The 20,555-nt window shown below is 40.2% G+C and overlaps 2 protein-coding genes and 1 long non-coding RNA gene across 9 annotated transcripts in view; 2 read left to right on the top strand and 1 right to left on the bottom strand.

The window, feature by feature from the left end:
• PRKACB (protein kinase cAMP-activated catalytic subunit beta) overlaps positions 1–12,407 on the top strand; it is a 76,242-nt gene extending 63,835 nt beyond the window's left edge. For all 7 annotated transcript variants that reach the window (XM_027648880.1, XM_027648879.1, XM_027648882.1 and 4 more), the window contains 5 exons: positions 62–188; positions 2,378–2,473; positions 3,924–4,046; positions 6,087–6,251; positions 9,464–12,407. In XM_027648880.1, the coding sequence (XP_027504681.1) occupies positions 62–188; positions 2,378–2,473; positions 3,924–4,046; positions 6,087–6,251; positions 9,464–9,589 (637 nt within the window). In that variant the 3' untranslated portion in view covers positions 9,590–12,407. The remainder of the gene's footprint in view (positions 1–61; positions 189–2,377; positions 2,474–3,923; positions 4,047–6,086; positions 6,252–9,463) is intronic.
• Positions 12,408–15,072: 2,665 nt separating this feature from the next.
• Positions 15,073–16,872, bottom strand: LOC113949837. Its single transcript, XR_003528583.1, has 2 exons — positions 16,225–16,872; positions 15,073–16,029 (listed from the first exon to the last, which is right to left on the bottom strand). It is a non-coding gene; the product is annotated as an uncharacterized LOC113949837 (long non-coding RNA).
• Positions 16,873–16,888: 16 nt separating this feature from the next.
• SAMD13 (sterile alpha motif domain containing 13) overlaps positions 16,889–20,555 on the top strand; it is a 16,223-nt gene continuing 12,556 nt past the window's right edge. Inside the window, exons 1-2 of the mRNA XM_027648884.1 lie at positions 16,889–17,057; positions 17,335–17,424. Of these exons, the coding sequence (XP_027504685.1) occupies positions 17,403–17,424 (22 nt within the window). The 5' untranslated portion in view covers positions 16,889–17,057; positions 17,335–17,402. The remainder of the gene's footprint in view (positions 17,058–17,334; positions 17,425–20,555) is intronic.

The following is a 20,555-nucleotide window of genomic DNA, read 5'->3' as shown; positions in this document are numbered from 1 at the left end:
TGGTTGCTCCAGTACCTTAGCATAGCACTGGGGTAATTAATATTCTTTTAATTCTTTGCAGTGAACCACATGCACGGTTTTATGCAGCTCAGATAGTGCTAACATTTGAGTACCTCCATTCATTAGACCTCATCTACAGAGATCTAAAGCCTGAAAATCTTTTAATTGATCAGCAAGGATACATCCAGGTATGATACTTTTCATATATTTAGGGAGTGGAATCTTGTCTTACTGTGTAGATTTAGGTAATTCTAGAAAATGTGTTTAGAATAAATGGTCTGAAGCTGTTTGGCATGTTAGCCTATTTTTGGGGAGTATTCAAATGCCCTACTGCTTAGTAATGGTTAAAACCATTGAGTTGTACTTCCTCTGACTAAAATTAAGTATGCACAGTGGAGCTGTCTGCAGTTGAGCCAGTTGTCAAGATTTCCCTTGGGGTCTGTGGTGAGAAGTAGGTGATTACATGGCTCTGTTCATCTGACCTATTTTATACGTCTGCCCTAGAACAAGATGAAAGGTGCCCTAAAATATCTGTTTCTCTGCATTGTCTGTATAAGTAGTTTGGGAAAACCAGCTTGGATGTTAACACTGATACTGTGGTACTTAATGTCTGTCAGATGAATCCCACCCTTGGAGAGTCCTGGCCTTCTCATACATCTGGAGTAAGAGCTGAGTTGAGGTCTGATCAGAATTGCAGTGCTGCAGATGATGACTTTGGTTTTACAACAGTCTCTCTCGGCACCTTCTCATCTTCCTTTTAACTCTGATGTTTTTAACCTAAATGGCAAATGGGAAGGCAGTGTGTGCAGCAACAAGCACTCTGCAATGCTTTACAGTCCCTAAACTATGGAAGTTCTTCGTTCCTCACTGTATCACCTTTTGCCATAGCAGAATCTAACAAGAAAATACATCATAAAAATGTTCGAGAGAAGTGGAAAGGAGTCATATCCTTAACAGCTTATAACTGTAAAATAATTTTGCGTGGAGAGTAAAATAATACTGTAGGGAGAAGATAAATCAAGTTCCTTTGATGTGGCTGGGGAGCATCATTAATGTAAACCTATGACTGGCTTAGCCTGGAGTTGGCAACTCTCTCTATGCAACAGTTGTGTTTTCCTGCTGGTGCAGAGGGAGATTTGTGTTCATTTGTTGATGCTGCACAGGTGGTGCACACTGTTTGTGTTGATGCTGCGCAAACTTCATTTTCTTTTTCCATTTTAAAGCCATTACTGTTTGTCCTGTGTCTGTAGTGTGTCATTCTTACATAGGCTGATGTGCATTCCCAAGCACAGAAATGATTCTTTGCTAACTGAAGCAGGTCTGTCTAGTCAACACGTCACCCACTGTTCAGTTCCAGCTGTTGATGCTGTTGTTTCTTCCAAAAATGAAGCAAAAGCTGCCTTGGTAGTTTGGAGTTTGGCTTCTTTAATTGTGACACTAGTGTACAGGACAGGGTTACTGTATAATTAGCAACAATTTTCATTGCAGTACAGTATGCTTTCTTGGGGAATGGGTTGAAATTGATACCATGAAGGAGGAAACAAAAGAAAAGGATCCCCAAACAAATAGACTTGGTAGCTTCAAACCGATCGCAGAATTTCACATGTAACTACCTGGCTGCTGTATACATTCCACAGGAATATATATGTCCAGGAAAAACCACAGAGAGTGTGATAGTGCACACAGAGTTCTGGAAACTTCCTGCAGAAAACATGACAAGTGAAAGGAAGAATTTATAATGGCCAAGTACTTGCCATTTGTGAATACAATTACTGCTACATTTTTCCCCCAGGGCTCTAGTAAACAAACTTGACTCTGGTGATGCTTTCAAAGACACTCAGAATCAGAACTGATAGGAAGACCTCTTTTATGTTGTCTTATTCCCACACTAATTTTACATATAACCTTTATACACTTATGCAATAAAATTCTAAATTTACAAGACTGTTGGATATCATGACCCTTTTTGTGATTAATTTATTTGCTAAGTAAAGAAATACATAAATATCTTATTCATGTTCTTTAAACTTTCAGCAGTACAAACAGCCTGATGTGAAAAGTATAAGAAAAATGAATAATGTAATTGCAGTGCATGTGGAAGATTAGTAAGCCACAGTTCCCACTGATTTTTTAAGTTAGACGTAGAAGCTTATGTCAGGTGATAATACCTACTTTGTGTTCTTTCTTAATTATATAATGAGAAACCTTCTGTTTATTGAGAACTGAACTAAGGTACATCTGATAATATGCTACTATGTGATTTGAGAAATAAATTTTTCCTGTAATAAAATGATTTTCCAAAAGATTTCAAAAGTACTTAATTTTAAATTTCTTCGTAGCAATGCACTCACAGTCAATTTATTTCTTCTGATGATAGGTCACGGACTTTGGCTTTGCAAAAAGGGTAAAAGGAAGAACCTGGACGTTATGTGGGACTCCAGAATACCTGGCACCTGAAATAATTCTCAGCAAGGTACTTTGTCTTGTTATTCAGCCATGCATTTGATGCAGTTAAAATGTAACCACCTAATTGTTAAACTCTGAGGGATAAACAATTGCTGATACTTCAGAAAATCAGACGTTGACCAGTCGATTCTTTATGAATTACATAAAATGCAATCGTTGCATTGTAAATATTTTTAGTATGCTAAAACTTATGCCAAATCAGCAGTTTTCACAATACTGTGCAGAACTTTCTACTTGCCATGTAACTTGGGAGGGGAAAAGAGATTTAAAAAATCTATAAGTTAATTAACTAACATCCTTATCAGAACAACAGAGCTCAGTGATTACATTCTGAAGTGTTAACAGGCTGGAACAGGAACCACACAGGGGATGAATCAGTAGTCATCACATAACTTGTTGCAGAGTGTTTCAGGTTTAAGGCAGTTTCCATGAAATCAAACGTGACAATCCACTGGTTTTACACATAAAGTACATGCACTGTGAGCTTACTCTTGATCCGTTTGTCTGGTACTTGCACTAAGTGTTCAAACATAGAAGAAGTATTATTAATCATAATAGCTGTTTAACTGTAGCCCTATATATTTTGCAAGGGGAAAATATAGTTTATAGAACTGCTTGTGCTATAAATAGTCATAATGCATAATCTTAAATCGCACATTTAGTCTGGTTTAATTAAATACCTTACCAGCTCTTCAAAAATAAACAAAATCCATGTCTATTTGGGGAAAAAATGTTGGTTCTTTGCACCTTTTTTTGCCCCAGTGCAGCTAAAACAGCAGAATAAATTGCAATGCATCTACTACAAAGTCTTCATAGTAGATCCTTCAGAAAAGACTGAATCTGAGCCCTGAGCTTTGTAAAAGATGTCAGGGAACATATATGAAATTGATAGGTTTGGTGGGTTTTTTGGCTTTTGTAATACTGAATAGGACCTACTAATGATTTAATGTTCAGGTTTTTAAGATCATATCGTAAATGACTATAACAGCTTATTAACTAAACTTCTAAGCTCTTGTAGCTAACTCACTGCATATGAAAATGAATGTTCTGAAATGCAGATAATCAAGCAAAAAGATGACAGTATACCGTCTAGGAAATACTGTGATATTTAATGAAATGTCCCTAAACTTTGAAGAATTTTCAATCATTCTGTAATAAGATAGTTTTGATTTTAAGTAAATAAATAAATTGTGGCCATTTCTGTCACTTAGGGATTCTTGTCACATCACTGTAAAGACACCACTGGCACTCATCACACAAATGTTTCACTGGCAGTGCTGTATCAGGGTTTCAGTGTATTGCTGTTGGAATCTGGGACTGCCAGTTTGGTTTGAATTAGGTTGTAAGTTCTGTATTGAACAAACAATGTAATTGCTTTCTTTGTATTCCCATAGGTATGTACTGGAAATCTTAATCTGTGTTAGAAACGGTACTAACAGTGGGATGTTTTTATCCAGGGTTACAACAAGGCAGTGGATTGGTGGGCATTAGGAGTGTTAATCTATGAAATGGCAGCTGGATATCCCCCATTCTTTGCAGATCAGCCTATTCAAATTTACGAGAAGATTGTGTCTGGCAAGGTAAGTTTGTGTGTTTTCACAAACACAGTTGTCTGTCTTTGCAGAGCCTGTTTTTTGGTGGAGGACATGCAGAATTTAATGGCTACTAGACAGCAATTTGGAAAGAACATAGGAAAAGTGTGTAATGACCACTTCTTAACTACAGACATTGTAACTTGAAAATCAAAGTTCTAAAAATCTGCTCCTTGCCTTCAAATTTAAAATGCCAATTACTAAATTTACAGACACTGTGGTATTATATCCCTTCATGCTTGGATTGAAATGATCTGACTATTAACAACTATTTAGCTGTATGCTTAATTTGCCTAGCTATTTTCTAGAATTTTTTTGCAGTTTTTGAGAAGCTCTGAAGGGTTTCCATCATTCCTAGTAGGTCTCTTTACTTCTGCAGTCATGCAGTTCAAGACATGTCTAATGTTCTGTTTGGTTTTCATTGTTGTATAAAATTTTCAAAAAGTGTTTCCAATGTTTCCCTTTTATTTTTAATTAATATCTCTTACCTTTGGTGCCGAATGGCACCAAAATGCACTCACTCTGCAGCTTCTCCTGCCAGCCAGTGTTGTCACTGTTTCTCTGTGCTCACTGCATCTGTTCCAGTTACTGTCTCCCTTGTCCCTGCACAGACACAGCAGTGCTGCACCAGGTACCTCTGCTTCTAATCAAGGGCAGTACTCAGCAGGCCTGTGGTGCACTGCACTAACATTGATTATTTTTTAAATCAAGAAGGTTGTTGCTCTTTGAAAGGTTTTAATACTGTGAACCGTCAGCTGTTTCTGTGAATATATGGGAATTAATTTACAAACATCTATTTTTAAAGAAATCTTTTTCTTCTAAGCTAAAAGAAAAGAAAAAAAGTTGGGCAATTTTGCAGTTTTATCTCATTGGCTTGACGTCTGTACTGTTGATCATCTGCCTTTTTTACTGTGTCCATGGATGGCTGGCTGCAGAAACAGCACTGGACATGAACTCTGGAAACTCTAACATTCAGTCTTCAGCTAGCAGTTCTTTATAACCTGAGTCTTTCATTCTACCTTATTCTCTTAGTTCTCTACTTAAAAATTTGAGTTAATATTTCCTTAGTTCTAAGTGGTCTAGGTACTACAGTCATTAAAACCTGTTAATTTCTCATAATGTACAATAGAGCTATACTGAGAGGTGAACTAAAGCAGTGCCCCTGATAATTAGACTTCTTGATATCACAAATGTTTTTATTTTAAGTAATTCCATGTTCTGTATTTACATCACAATTGATCAGCTGAATATAGGGAGTGTCAAACACCGAGACTGTGAGGATGACAAATATAGCTTTCTGCTTGTTCTTTTTCCCTTCCTTCTCTCTGCCATCTCAAATGGTGTCAGTAGATCATTTGCTAGTAAAACCCTTTGTAATTATATCCCAGGAATCATCTTCAAATATCCTTTAGCCAGGTTTGAATAAATTGCAAGTCACTCACATGCAATCTTCAAATAGTGCTATGTGTGGTAGTTATGTAAGACTTTTAATCTTGGTGCATTTAGTTATCAGACAGATTGCAGTACAGCATAAAGTTCCAGACTAACTTTTCATATAGGATTGCTGAATGTACAGTTATTTCAGAGCATGTCTATATATTTATATGCTGTATATATGCTGTGCTGTAGTGTGTCTCCCATGTGTGCATATATATAATATAATCTAAAAATTTATTCCTAGAAAATAGTTGAGTGTGTCTTGAGATTGTTTTGTTGGTGAAACACCAACTTAAGTTAAACTTGGCTTTTATATCACTCTTACGCTAAATTAATATTTTGCCCACTAGAAACTTTCAGCTCAAGAAATGGTAGATGGACCAGGTAATGCTGTTGATAAAGGCTCTTTGAAACAGAAATACATGTGCAACAATAATAATCTCTCACTTCATGCATTCCTACTTGATTTGGTTTTCGAGGAAGGATAGAAAATGGGCCCACTGTTTCCTTTTGTATGAAGTTGTTTCACTTCACAGGGAGAAGAATCAAATTTGTATAATATTTTTTAATGTTGTGGGTATATAATTTTAGGTGAGGTTTCCGTCACACTTCAGTTCAGACCTAAAGGATCTTCTAAGAAATTTACTCCAGGTAGATTTGACCAAACGATATGGAAATCTCAAGAATGGTGTAAATGACATAAAGAATCACAAGTGGTTTGCAACTACAGATTGGATTGCCATTTATCAGAGAAAGGTAAGACTCTTCCTGGTCAAAACTATTACAGGTCCTTAAGGGGTTGAAGTAAAATTTCTAATTATTTTGGGATTTTTTTCCTAAATCTATCTATTTAAACTGAGAAAAGGTAGAGGTAGTTTCATCTTTTAAGACTGGAAAGGATATGTATTGATTGATTATGATTGTTTCTTGTTGGTATTTTATCCTGAACCTCTGTGTACATTCATGTTCTCTTTAACACGTGTTGTGCTTTAGTCTGTTTCCGGATTATCTCAGAGTGAGCCATCTCCTGCCTCTCTTGCTTTTCATTTAACCCCTGCTGTAGTGGCATCTATAAATACTCCTCCACAGCAGAGAGGAATCTCTTTTCCTTTCCAGCCAGCTCCTAGCAGTCAGACTGTGCTTCAGAGTGGAGAAGCTCCAGCCAAAGCTAGAGCTTTTCTTTCTTTTCTCCTAAAGGAACGTCCTTCCTCCTCCTTGTTTGGAGTTTTTGTCTCCTGACACCATGCTTGGACTGACTGCAGTTCCATGAGCTGGGGCGATGGGAAGAGCTTGGATGCTTTTTTTTCTGGCATCTTAAGAATGGTTTTCTAGTTCCCTGATCAACACAACTTGTAATATGGTTTTTAGAAAATCCATGCCCAGTCTGCACGGGGCTTTGGACCTGCATAAGAACAAAAGCAGTAGAGACAATTGGGAATATTTTCAGCATGTGAGCAGCCATTAATGTATCTGTTAGAGGGCAACACATTTGTGCTGCCAGGATGGATGAAGCAGAGCTGCCAGAAGGGATGAGGATGATGATAATTCAGTCTAGGTTCCAGTAGCTCCAAAGCTCCCTCTCCCTTTGAATGTAGAGTCAAAGTTAAATATTTGCAGATTAGTGAGTTAACTAGAAACAGAATCCTAAGAAATTATTTGTTCACTTAAATGTAACCTCTGAATTCTTCGTTTTTCAATACACAGCAATAGAAGACTAAAATTGGTGTTGTCCCAGAAGACTCAGGTGGAGAAATAATTTTGAGTCTCGATATTGGAAAAGGGCTAGGGACAAGTGATAATATTTTTAAAAATTGGTTTGAGTTTGAAACACTAACAGTCTTAACTATAGAGGCATAAACTTGCTGCTTGTAAGAGCAGTATTTTAAAGGCCAAAGCTAAATACTTACAAGAGTTTATAAAAAGAAACTGGTTGTTTGTCTACACAAACGTGACAGGACAGTTATTGAATTATTCACTAATGTATTAATTACTACTAGACAAGGTACAATTAACACATCCTGTATTCCTTGCATAAAGTATAGATATTTTTAAGAAAATATTTTCCATTGCAGATTTGTAATTATCGTTCTTTGGTTTCTTAATGCCTGTTTGCAAGGCGGATTTATATGCACCAAGTTTCATTTGCTGGTAGGCTGTCTGGGGACACTCAGGCTCCGTAAGATTACATCAGATGGTTTAATACTGTGCTAAATATTCTTAGCATTCCTAGTGCACTACTGTAGAGAATTACTTTTGCAGAAATAAGAAATATTTTAAAATGTTAATGAGTAGTACAGTCAAAATAGCCATTACAAGATTTAAAGGGTTGTGAAAACTGATGCTGAATAAGCTTGAAGCTTTTCATTATAAGGAATAAATCCTGTAATACTAAGGGTATGAAACAACAGCATACATTGTAATATCATCTAAGCAGTCATAGAAATACAGCAATAAACTTTGGGCTTATACTAGCCTTTCACAGTGGTTGTTACCACAGCATGTATTCTCCTGAATAAACGTAGTGTTCCTTGGCAGCTAATGTCATGTGAATTATTTTTTTTTTTTCTTTAAATTTAATGCTACAGTCATAAGCGAACCAGTCAATTACTTAATATTTTGGATACGGTCAAGTCTTGTTTTCTTTGTGTGTTTGCATAGCTATTTATTAACATACTGCCTGATAATATGGTTGTACTTAGGGCCAAACAGGTATTTCCACTATAAATCTGTTATCTCCTGCAATCTCTTTTTAGCAATTTCCTTAGTGAAGGTAATAGGAAAAGGTCTGACGTGTCTCATTTGACAGCATTCTAAAGTTCCAGTAGTAAATGCAATATTTTCTGTGCTGAGTTTTGCTGTAAGAGAGTAACCGAAAATCAATTTAAGAAGACACAGAGACAGAAATTCAGATAATGGTAAACGTGTGGCTTTATAGGGTAGCTATGTACACAGGCTGTGTGTTCAGTCAGGGTAAATCACTGAAACGTGTATATTGTTTTAGGAACAAAAGGATACACATGTGACAATTGCACAAACAAAGGCAAAAGTTAGTATGATTTCTTGGGGTGTATAGTATTATTGCCCAACATCAGCAGAGTATAATTTGTATTGGTCTGTGCTGTACCTCTTTAATTTACTGATTTACACACACAGCACACCCACAGCACCATTAATCTACCTGGTTGCACAGTGTGATATGATCCTCTGCCCCAGCTGGAGCTGTGCCTGCCCTGCTTAGTTGTCTCCCCACCGTGCTGCCTCTGGCACACTCCCTGCTGGGGATGTTCGGGACAGGGACACTCCTCTGATTACTTTGTGTTTCCAGGTTTAAATTTGCATTGCCTTCCATCATTTTGTTATATTTTGGCTTTCCTTGCGGTACAGTCTTTGAGTGACTCCTTCGTGTCATTTCTTGTGTCTCATTGTGGCCTTTTTGAAAAGGCTTTTACCTCTCACTTACAGTTAGGTCCTAGGAGGAGCTTTGTAGGAGAGGCAGAACAAATTCTTTTACACTTGTATTAGGTTAGTTTTTATTTGGAAAGAGAGGGTCGTTGGTAAGTAGGAAGGAGAGGGGTTCCAAACTGCCCTGAGATTTTTGTGTAGCGTTGATGGCAATCAGTCTGCTCTGCTTCTGCCATGACTGTGCTGGGAGCTGTGCCACAGAGCTGATGAGTTGAAGGGAGCAGGATCGCCTCTGCAAGGAGAGAACTAAACTTTGGTTTAAAGTGGAAGTAATTTTTTAATGATGTTTGTCAGTGAGATATTAGTCTTTTTCAACTTAGATTCACATGTCTAGAGGCCTGTACCTTCTTAGGCTGGCTTTATTTATGTGCCACAACTTTAGCCTGTAATACCTGATTTGGCAGGATTTGAGGATTAATGGGAATATTGCTGTGCTTATTATCACAATGTTAAATCTATTGGCCGGTAACGTTTCGTGTGCTTTTTTGTGTCTCCCACCAATACAGGTAGAAGCTCCATTCATACCAAAGTGCAGAGGTCCTGGAGATACCAGCAACTTCGATGACTATGAAGAAGAAGATATTCGTGCGTCTCTAACAGAAAAATGTGCAAAAGAATTTGCTGATTTTTAGTAGGAGTAAGAGGACAAGATGACATCAGGGCTCACATTGGGATCTTTGCACTCTGTTAACAGATGAGGTGGAGCTGAGACCATCATATGTCAAAACAGTTACCTAGTTACTTCATTCCACAAAGCCGACTGAGGTCTTTATTGCCATCTTCCATGTGTGCAGTTTGCACCAACCCTTCTAACTAGGCACAATTAAGCAAGCACTGTTTGTGCAGTAACACAGAATAATAGACCACTTTCCTACTTAACTTTGGTTTCTGTCGTTCTTTGTTTCTGTGTATTGTTCATTTTCCCCCTTTGAAATGAAGTAGTTTTTTACCCAAGAATGCTCCATTTTATTTTGAATAATGTATTATTTGTGTGAGTGAAATGGAAGGTGTTGCGGCTAGTGTGATTTAGACTGAAGTGAAAGATAAATGTTGCTTCTAGTCTGTGCCAGCCAATAATTCATGTCTGTCTTGTGTCTGATGCTACAATTTATAATAATTTTTTAGTAGCTCAGACTAAACCTAGCCAACATTTTTAGCATTTTTGAAGGTAGTATTTATCGCCATATAAATGTCTGCTAAATTAACTTAAAAACATTTCTTCCTGGAGGCTGACCAAAATTCAGTAGAATCAATTGGATGGCTTAAGTAGGGGACAGTAGCTAGACCCCGTGCCTTGGTTTTCTACATCCCTGCAGTTTTTTGTCACTGCCTCCTTCCTTCATATTTCCCACCTAGGCAGTAGGTAAGTTGCCATAACCAGACTGTACCATGGAAAGCTTACAGTCCCATGAGAGCAGGAATTCCACCTGGTCTGGATTTTGGACCATATTAAACCAAGTCAACTTACCAGCATTTCAGTTGGCAGGTATAAAATGGCTTTTTTAAGATCAAGAACCCTAAACTATTAAAGGAAGTTTTGGTCAGTATTGTAGAGAATATGATTCATTTTGATTCACTTTGTGAGTTTTTTTTTTTAAGTAGCCAATGTCTAGGCTCCCAAAGTATTCCTTGTTTCAAGCCTTTTTTGATTCAAAAGGCATCCATTAGAATAAGAACCATCATGCCACAAAAAGCAAAATGCGCTCTGCCATTAGCTGTGAAAAATAAATGGTTTAGCAAATGCAAAATATTGTTCTAGATGCATCGCTGGATGAACACGGTTATTTTTTGTTAGCTGTTAAGAATAAGAGGTTATTGCCAAGTTTTTATTCTGGTATACTATATTAGTAAACTGAGGATGGAGTACTGCTACAATCATTTTCTTTTTAATTACAGCACTTCATTCACGAAGAAAAGAGAGAAAGTTTAAAAACTGCAACAGCTGAATTTATTTTAGTTGCATTGTCTTTGTTTCTAACCTACTTTCTTTCAATCAACCAGAATGTATGGTCACACAGATACAGGTATTTGGGTTTAATTATGTTTTGTATACTCTCACCAACTGACTTAAAAGGTATTGCTACCATGTGCTAGCTTTGGGCACCTCTACACATTTATTTCAATGTTAATAATCAGCGGCTCAGCACTTTTCTGGGGGTTGCTTTTAAACTTATTCATAGTAGTTTTATTTCTACACTTGGTTCTGGCTGTCTCAGTGACCTGTCTTAAAACAGCACATCTAAACAGTTTAAACTAGACTCATGTTTTATGATAAATTTACATGCATACAAGGATGAATTGCTTTTTAAAAAACTGAGCTATATTGATACATAGCCATTGTATTTGTTTGAATGCCAGAGCAAATCAACAGCTGATGGCATTCCTTCCTTTTAATCTGTATGAGACTCCCTAAAGAAAAGCCTTTATAGACATTTTACAAAAGATTCTGAAACGTACCACCCAACGTTCTCTGTGTTTAGGTTGTTGAGCATTTTTGCACAACGTCATTAGGAGGCTGACACTGAATGCAGTCTTTGTCCACCCATATATACATATGTGCAAGAAAAGTATAAGATACTTTGCTGTAGCAAATTTTATGTAACAAAGATATATCGTCACATTAATAAATTTAAAGAAATCCTTTGTATGAAAATGTTAAAATCTTTTGTATTTCATTTAGACCAAGGACATGCTGCTGTATGCTAGCTGTATGCGATAAATTCTACAGTAACTTTGTTGTCGTTTATGAACTTTAAAGATTTTAATAAATGTTGGAGATCACAATTCGATTCTGTTATGATTTTAATTTTTAATCATTACATTTATAATTCTAGAAAAGTTCAGAGATTTTTCTGTTTTGTAATATACTGTAATCATTCATCTTGCGTGTACAATAAGACAAAAGTCTAGGAAATTGGTTCTGACCTGTCTGTCTGATATCCAGATTAAATTCTACATGGGCATAAGTGGAAAAGTCATCATAATGCCATGATATTCTGCTATTTTTTAATTTTATGAAAATCCTGTCAGCAAGTTAAACACTTTTCCAATATGGCATAATAGACTTCAGTATGGAAACGAGATTCTATTTTGGAAAAGGAGGGGAAGTGTGCAATTTCCAAGGCATTAGTGAGTACATTTGACAATGTGAGTATTATACAACCCTCTCATTTAAACACAGTCGTGAAATATAACTACAGAATATTATGTTACCTGTATTTAATTTGAAAAATCCTTTTCACAATATGGAAAAATTGTATATCTATGACAGTAGAAGCTTGTTAATTTTACACATTTGAGGAATTAAGTGTTGAACTATATGGTATATTTTAATTGTACTCTAGTTGTATGTAACTTTCATTTCCAACATAAAGGATTGTATCTCATTAAGTAAATTGCTTTTTTTATTATCTTGTCAGTTGCATTAAAACCCTTATTTTTAAATCCTTTAAAGTATTTTACTAATTTTTGCAAATAATTAGATGTTTTTAAGTGCTGCAATAGTGTGCAATATAGTAAACATTTATATACAGAAGTGCAAATTAAATTATGTACAACACTTGTGCTGCTTCTTTGTGAATCAGAATGTTGTCTGATGAGAGTTGTTGCACCTCCCCACACACTGCAAGTAGGGTTTGAGAGCAAGAGGAAAAGGTTGTGAAACCTACCCACACATATGAGTTGAGGCACATTAAGCTTTACACTAACTAGGGTGTTTGGAGAAGGTGATGTGGAGAACATTAAAGGCACTATGACAAGTCTTGGACTTTTTAGACAATCAAAAGCAAGCAAGGTGATCATTAGCTTCAGTATTGTTTGTCTTCATATTATTTTCATTTAGACTCAATGCTTTTTATTAAAGATAATTGCCTGTTTTTAAACTGTCTGCAGATCCCGCTGTACAAACTTTGTGCTGTGTCTCATTGTGCTGTGAAATAACTGAGAGAAGTAAAGACTGTTCATGGGCTTGGCATTGTCTGTCTTGAGGCTTTTTCTGCAAGTGGTGTTAGGAGAGGCCCCGGTACCTGCTCTGTACTGCAGCTCCTCCTCTTCCTGCTGTGCGAGCCGAGCTCTGGCCTCTGCTGCTGCTGCTGCTGTGCCCCCGCTCACTGCGGGTTTGGCTGCTTGGTTTCGTAGGACTACTGCTACATTACAGTTCAAAGGCCTTTGTACTGTTTCTAAAGCTGAGCTAAAAACCCTGCAAAAGTATTGCCTTCTGCTTTTACTAGAGCTCCTATGCAAACACAGCGCGTTGAGCCGCAGATTTGAACATGTCATTCAAATGTGTTCTTCTGATTTGCTGCGTGTGAGGAGGACTTATCCCAGATCGGAATTCTGAGAACATTCCATAAGAAAATGGTAAAAAGACAGTTCCATTCTCCAGCTAGGGTGTACATAGCTTATCTGGATGTGTTTCACGATTGAAAACAGAAAAAAAAGAGTTTGACCACACAGTTTTACAAGTGTGGGTCTTGCACACATTTATAAAATGTTTTTAATTGAAGGCTTGAGGAATCAACTGATTTGTGTCCTCTGACATAAAGGGTAAAATTCAAGTGTCTAATGTCAGACTGGGCAGTAAATGGGTAGAGCTCCACAAGGATGTTTAAATGCCTTATAGATAGTAGGTATTTGTCATCTTACATAGGGATTATGTGAAGTGTTGGATTTTTTTTTAGTATCTTGAGGCAAGATAAGATCTCAGGATATCTTCCCTAACTTCTGAGTTTGATGATGAGTAAAAGTATTAATGAAATCTAAGGTCTAGTCCCATTTTTACCTTTTTTTGTTGGTTTGTGGTTTGGATTTGGGGAGGGGGTTTATATTTCAAAAAGGAATGCCTGTCTGAAGGAACTTGCATATATTGAAAATGTGTTTTATTTTTATAATTGACTACTACAAAAAGTTCTTACCTCAGTGGGATAACAGCAGCTTGAGGTTTCCATGAAATCTTAGGGATGAGTTCCCAACATTGTGTTTCAAAACCGGTAAAAATTCCTTTAGAATCCTTACAGCCTTGTTATCCTGTTCCCTCCCTCAGGTCAAATATAAATGGCTTTGCAAAAATTTATTTCTAAGAATTGTGTTTATGTAGCTCTTTGTTTTAAAGCGTAAAAGCAACCCAGTGACAAACTTGCATATTTCTTACTAGTGCTGTGTTTTATAAACGTTTAGATTTTGATAGATCATACAGTGGCAGTGTAGAGTCTGATTGCAAATGCTGCTCTCTGTGTTAGAAGCAGCCCAGCTGTAGGTGAGGCATCTGTGCCAAGGACAAGATAAAGGCACTGCCCAACATGTGTACAAGGTTGTAGCACAAAAGCTCTTTAGGATGAACGGTTGTCGTAGTTGGAAGGAGTTTGAGGACGGAGGTCAGGCATCTGTTCCCATACGCAGGCAACCACAGTAACATGTTTTCCTTTGCTGGGGAGGTAGTCATCAGAAACGTCCTCCTTTGCCTTTGCTTCCAAGGTGCTGTGGAAGATTGGAAAGGACACAGCTGTAGGTATGTTGACACAAACGGAGCAAGGTCTCAGCAGCCAGGCAGACAGTGTGGTTCATTCTGAGTGTGTCCAGTCAATTCCAGGAAAAATTACTGGTGATTAGGGCAACAAAGAGAAAACTGGAGTGTTGGAAGGCTTGATTAACTGTCTGAAATTCTTCCCCCACCAAGATAATTTGATTAAATAAAAAAAAAATAATCCAACACCCCATTTGCATTTAGTGGCGTATTAATGCTTTGGTGTACACAGCAATATCACAGGAACTGCCTTCTCCCAGAAGTATTGCTCTTTACTGTGTATCTACATTGCTGCTCTGAATGTATATGTAGTTATCTAAGTTACAGTTCAACAAAATGAGTGCTTGATTGGGATGTCCTTTCAATTTCTTCCATCTTTACCCTCATCTTTCTACTTGATGTTTTCATGTGTGGCAGGTCCTACTGCTAGTGTGGGCACAATGAGCTGTGTTTTTTACAATGATTTTTTAATATAAAGTATAAGCTTTAAAATAACAAGGCTTTATGTCCAGACAGAAGCTTATTAAATATGAGCGACTACCACAGTAAGAAGTTGCACAACAAAGTAAGTAGGGCAGGAAATTCTCAGTGAAGTGGATATAATTCACATGCAGGAAGATTTATTTAAGCAATTCAGTCCTGGAAACAAGAGGAAGCAAAAGCAGAAAGGTATTGCTGGCCTTGCATTGCAGTCAGCTGCTGTGCACGTTCGTTTTTAGACTGGTACGAGGAGGGTGCAACACTAGTCATCGGAGATTCATATGATTACAAAAACCAGTTGGATTATGCATGTTGTATAAAAAGTACCTTAGGACTTAGTACTAGTGCAAAGATTCAAGGGACTCTCCATCAGGACAAACCAAGAGTCTTTGCCACCCTGCCTTGTCAGTAAGTGTGGGCCGTGCTCCTCCCTCCAGGCTTGCAGGTAGGGAGCTGTGTCACTGACTCAGCCTGTGCACCTGCACAGCTCTGAACCCTGGCACTGGGCCTGATACCCACAGCTTTGACAAAAGTTTTTGCACATCTACAGATCCTGGGTTTTACCTTACAGGAGTGTACCAAGGTAACTGCGTGGAATGTAAAGTGAGGCTGACTGGCTGTTGTGCTCTGATCTAGCACTGCACACTTAGTTGCCTTGAAAATGAATGCCAGGCTGGTACCAAGTCACTCTGCTGTATTCTGGCCGCAGGTTTTCTGCCTCCCTTCCCTCCACACTTATTTAACACCAATGCTATCTTTAGCCTTTTGTCTAGGCTTTATGCAGAACTTCAGAGCAACATGACAGTGCTCAGCCCTGCAGAAAACCCTGGCAGGTCAGAAGGGGACTGTGAAGAAGACAAAAGTTTTTTGGAGGATCTTCCTGGCCGAGGCAGGAATTGAAGAGAGGTGCTTCATTGCTGGACTCTTTGGGCAGACTAGAGTTCCTTGATGGGAACTGTCCCTCATTCCTGTGTATGCAGTGCTGAAGTAGGGAAGGGAGAGCAGGACAATGGGTCCAACAGCTGTTGATGCTGTGCAGCAAGGTAAGTGGCAAAATTCCATTCCAGCAAACTGTAACGACAATGGACAGGAGTTGAAAAGACTTGAACTGAGAAAAGACAGTTTTCTGAGAGTAAAGTGTTGGAAAGGTGCAACCTGGACGAGTAACAGGGGTTTTGTGTCTGAGTATACTGTATACTGTAGTTGCCAGGGACTGTGGAAAAGACCCTTAGTTACTCTAAGTAGTCCAAGGCTGTCTAAAATCACCTGAGGGACAAGCTGTCATCTGTACACCCATGTCACTTCCACCCTTGTGACGAGTTACTTAAAAACAGCCTGAGCCCCTCCCTTGATTCCCCTGCCGCCAGTGCTGTGCATTACGAGGAGTTGATCATTTGTTGGCTGCCAGCACATTTAAATGAAATGTCTCCGCAATTTGCCCATATCTGGTTCGCTTTTCCTCGCGGTGAACCACAAGCGATCCCCGCCAGCCCCGAAGTGTCTCCCTGAGCACGCAGAGGAGCAGCAGCCGCGCTCTGGGCTCCGGAAGCCGCCTCGGGGCCGTGAGGGGAAGGGCCCCGTGAGGGGAAGGGCCCCGCTCCCGGCAGCCCCTGCGCCGCGGTGAGGGCGGCCCCTGCCCCGGCCCGTCCTGCTGAGGGCACCGAGCGGGCGGGCCATGGTGGCAAAGGAATACCTATTTTATACAGGCATACGGCCCATTCTGCTCTGCATAAGGCTAGCTTTCGGAGGGCGGCTTCCCTCAGTGGGAAACCACGCAAGTCCTGCGTTGTTTCCTTATTCAACTTTCCCTGTGTTTAACCATGTTTCTACCCAGGACACTGGAATAAGGAAGGTTTAAAGGGCTTTATTTAGCTCTGGGGGAGCTGAAACTCAGTATCCACTGCACAACTAACAGGGCGCTACACTCTGCCACATGCATGGTGCATTTTGTCTTCATCTACTGTTTTCATTGACAGGGACAAAAAAATGATAGCCTTTCTGTAGAAAACTGGCCTTTTCCAATACCCAGAAAACAGGGTCGACTGGTGTCCGATACCTGCGCTGAGCCCTCTGTGTTTCCCCCTGTGTGACAGCAGAAGGTGAGACACAGCCAGTCAGGGCTACCAACCCTGGTCTCACTTTGTTCCCTTGCACAACTTGGAAACTGTGGTGTTGTTTTGGTTTTTTTCCAGAAGTGGGATGCAAACAGTCAAACAAAAGACTAATTCGCTTTTCTGTTTTGTCTCCCTCCAGACGTAATTTCATTATAATTAAATTACCCTACCCCGATGAATGAAAATACAAGCCACAGATGATATTCCGCATTGAATTTTTCCATAACCCATTTTATTAAAATTCCTCTCTTTGCTGTTCAAGGTCCTCTAGAAGGAACGCATGTACTGTGTGAGCCTCACTTTAAATACTCAAAGAATTAATTGAAGAACATGATGGAAGGAAGGGGAGAGTGTGAGTAAAATAACTCATTTATATTTGTATCCTCAAATGTCAGTTCATTACCAAAGTTAGAAACCAGCTGATGCAGAAAACTCATTATGGCCTCATTCAGAATGCTTATTTCTTGAGAAACAGAAAAGAATTGCCTTGCTTGGCTTACTTGTCCAGCACAAATATGTCATGTTTTACAGTATGCTTTGGGATGTGAACTAAAGAGGGTTTTCTTTAGGGTGCACTACATTTAATACTCTATTTATCTTGTTTATCTGCATTTATTTAAATCCAAAGGAGTGAGGACTGTCACTGCTCTCTGTTCTCAACACTTCTGTTGATGCTTGAGTGCTGTTATTTGCATAGTTTTTACAAGCTTTGGTTATTTATTTAACAGCATATGTCAGACAAAATGAAGTGGTTGGGGAAGTCATGTCTACAGTCCTTTGCACAGAAGTCCAGTTTTCTGGTGATTTTAGTGCTCCTAACTGTGTCGGGTTAGCAGTTAGGTGACCTGAATCTCGGTGCAGCCAGGGTGCAGCAAGCTTTGTCTGGGAGTGAGACAGATGCACGGTGCCTGGGAGACAGCCCATGTGCGTGCTCTGCTGGCCAGCAGGCTCTGTCTGTGCCGGCTGGGGCACTCGTGTCACAGAGCTCTGCAGAAATCTCTAGGTTCTGTATGAATCCACAGGTAATTTGTAACGTCCCCCTTGCCTCGCAGCAAACAGCAAGGGTGTAATTTGAGTGGTTTGACTCAGAAGGAAACTCTGCAAGTAAAGCACCCCACAAATTTGAAGTAACCCAGGCTGTTAGGGATAGTGAAAAGATAACAGCATCTGGCTGGGACACAGCCCTGGCTGCAAAGCCTATGCATGGGAAAGCGGGATGTGTTGGTTGGTATTCCTTGCTTAATTCCCCTGGCACTGACAACATCTCATCCATGTAATGCTTCTATGCCATTAGAAAACATCATGAATCAAGGAAAATTTTGAAGAAGACATTAAAAAAAGAGAGTGTAATAAAGAAAAAAAAAAGCACTGTTGCCAGATAAACTTGAAAACTTTGTAGGTGAGATTTTACTGCCAGTGGGCCAGACTTTGTCATTTGTAGGTACTTTGAATTGTACCTTCCTGTACAGCAAATCCCATGGGTGTGGTATACTTGTGAAATAAAAGTCTGGAGCTTAGACCACTAAGAGATGTATATGTCCCCGGGAATCGGTGTCTCCACCTCCTCTCTTTCCCCAGTGCTGGTAGTGGCATGGTAGTGGTGGTGGCCCTGTTGTCCTTGGTCACTCCCCTTTCCCATCACCTCAAGCCTCCAGTTTCATGAGTTCCAGAGAAGGCCAAGTTTGCTGTCCACATGCGTGTGACAAACTTCCAGACTTCCATCAACCCCAGCTGCCTTGCCAATTTTCACCTGCTGCATGGCCTTAAGAGTTTCTCCCAAAATGGGGGCAATATCCAGTTCATACTTCACTGTTTGTTGTGTGATGGACTGAATTGCTGAGTCTTGAACTACACAGTTGGTACTGAAGAGAGTCTGAAAGCGTTCAGACCATCGATTCAGAATGGAGGTTTTATCTGTCAGAAGCGTTTGACCATCTGTGCTGAGTAGAGGGCTTTGGACCTGGTATGTAGGCCCGTATGCTGTTTTCAGGGCCTCATAGAATCCTCTGTGATCACCCATGTCTGCACATAATTGAGTTGTTTCAGCCAGATCGATCCACCACTTGTTCTGGATGTCACGGAGTTCCTGTTGGAGCTTGCTGCATGCAAGGCGAAAGGCTGCTTTTCTTACATGACAGGATGGCAGTGCAAGGTGTGCTTGGTGAGCAGTTCTCTTCTTCTCCAACAATTCCTGGATCTCTTGATTGTTTTCATCAAACCAGTCCTTGTTCTTCTTGAAGGAGAACCCTAAGGATTCTTCAGAGGATTGCAGGATGCTATTTTTAATATGGTGCCAAAGTGTTTCAGGAGAGGAATCTGTAGAATCTATGGAATGGTTTTCGAGCCTAGTTTGAAGGTTTGCCTGGAATCTGTCTCTCACTGTGGCTGACTGGAGATTGTTAACTTGGAGTCTCCTCCTTGGGATACTGCTCCTTTTAGGTTTGGATGTGAGACTGAAGTTGAGTTTGCAGCGCACAAGCCGATGGTCTGTTTGGCATTCTGCGCTGGGCATCACGCGGGTACGGAGGACATCGTGAACTTCTCTCTGTTGCACCAAGACATAATCAATGAGGTGCCAATGCTTAGATCTGGGGTGCATCCAGGTTGTCTTCAGACTATTTTTCTGCTGAAAGATAGTATTAGTGATGGTGAGCTGTTGCTCCACACAGAATTCCAGCAGAAGGTGACCATTATCATTGCAGTTTCCAACACCATGCTTGCCTAATACTCCTTTCCAGGCTTCAAGGTTCTTACCTACTCTGGTGTTGAAATCACCAAGGATAATGATCTTATCATCTGCAGGAACCTTTTGGGTAAGGTGGCGCAGGTCAGTGTAAAATTTATCTTTTTCGGCAGGGTCAGGTCAGAGAGTTGGGGCATATATACTAAAGAGAACAACGTGTTGCTTGTTGTTTAGTGGAAGGCATAGGGAGATAATGCAGGCAGAGTGACCTGTCGGCAGATTTTCGAGTTTAGGAACAATAGAGTTTTTAATCATGAAGCCTACACCCGAGAGATGCCTTTCGGTTCTGGGTTTACCTGACCAAAAGAGTGTGTAACCGGCACCGTGTTCTCTAAGGCTGCCTTCCTCGTGGAGACGAACTTCACTGAGAGCAGCTACGTCGCTCGGTAGGAGCGGAAATGTCCACAAGGAGGCCCCAAGGCACTCAGGTCCCGAACCGGGAGCCCAGCGCTGCTCCCGGTGTGCCGCCGGCAGGTCGGCCCCGCCGTGCCCGCACGCCGCTGCCCGGCGCTGCTCGAGGCTGCCCCGCAGGTACGCGCTGCCGGCAGCGCCGCGGGGACGTCTCTCCCTCCGTGGCCGGCCTGGACTGCCGGAGACCCGCCGGAGACCCGCTGGAGACCCTCCGCTCGGGGCGGGCGCGGCGCCTTTAAGGCGGCGGCCATGACGCGGGCGGGCCCCTCACGGCCCGGGCGGGGCCGCGCCCGCCGCCGCTCGGAGCCGCCGCGCAGCGCCCGCTGCCG

Source organism: Corapipo altera, unplaced genomic scaffold, assembly GCF_003945725.1.
Source record: "Corapipo altera isolate COAL_440 unplaced genomic scaffold, ASM394572v1 112, whole genome shotgun sequence".
Lineage (NCBI taxonomy): Eukaryota > Metazoa > Chordata > Aves > Passeriformes > Pipridae > Corapipo > Corapipo altera.
Note: the sequence above shows the minus strand (reverse complement) of the source record. Positions and strands in the feature narration are given on the sequence as shown.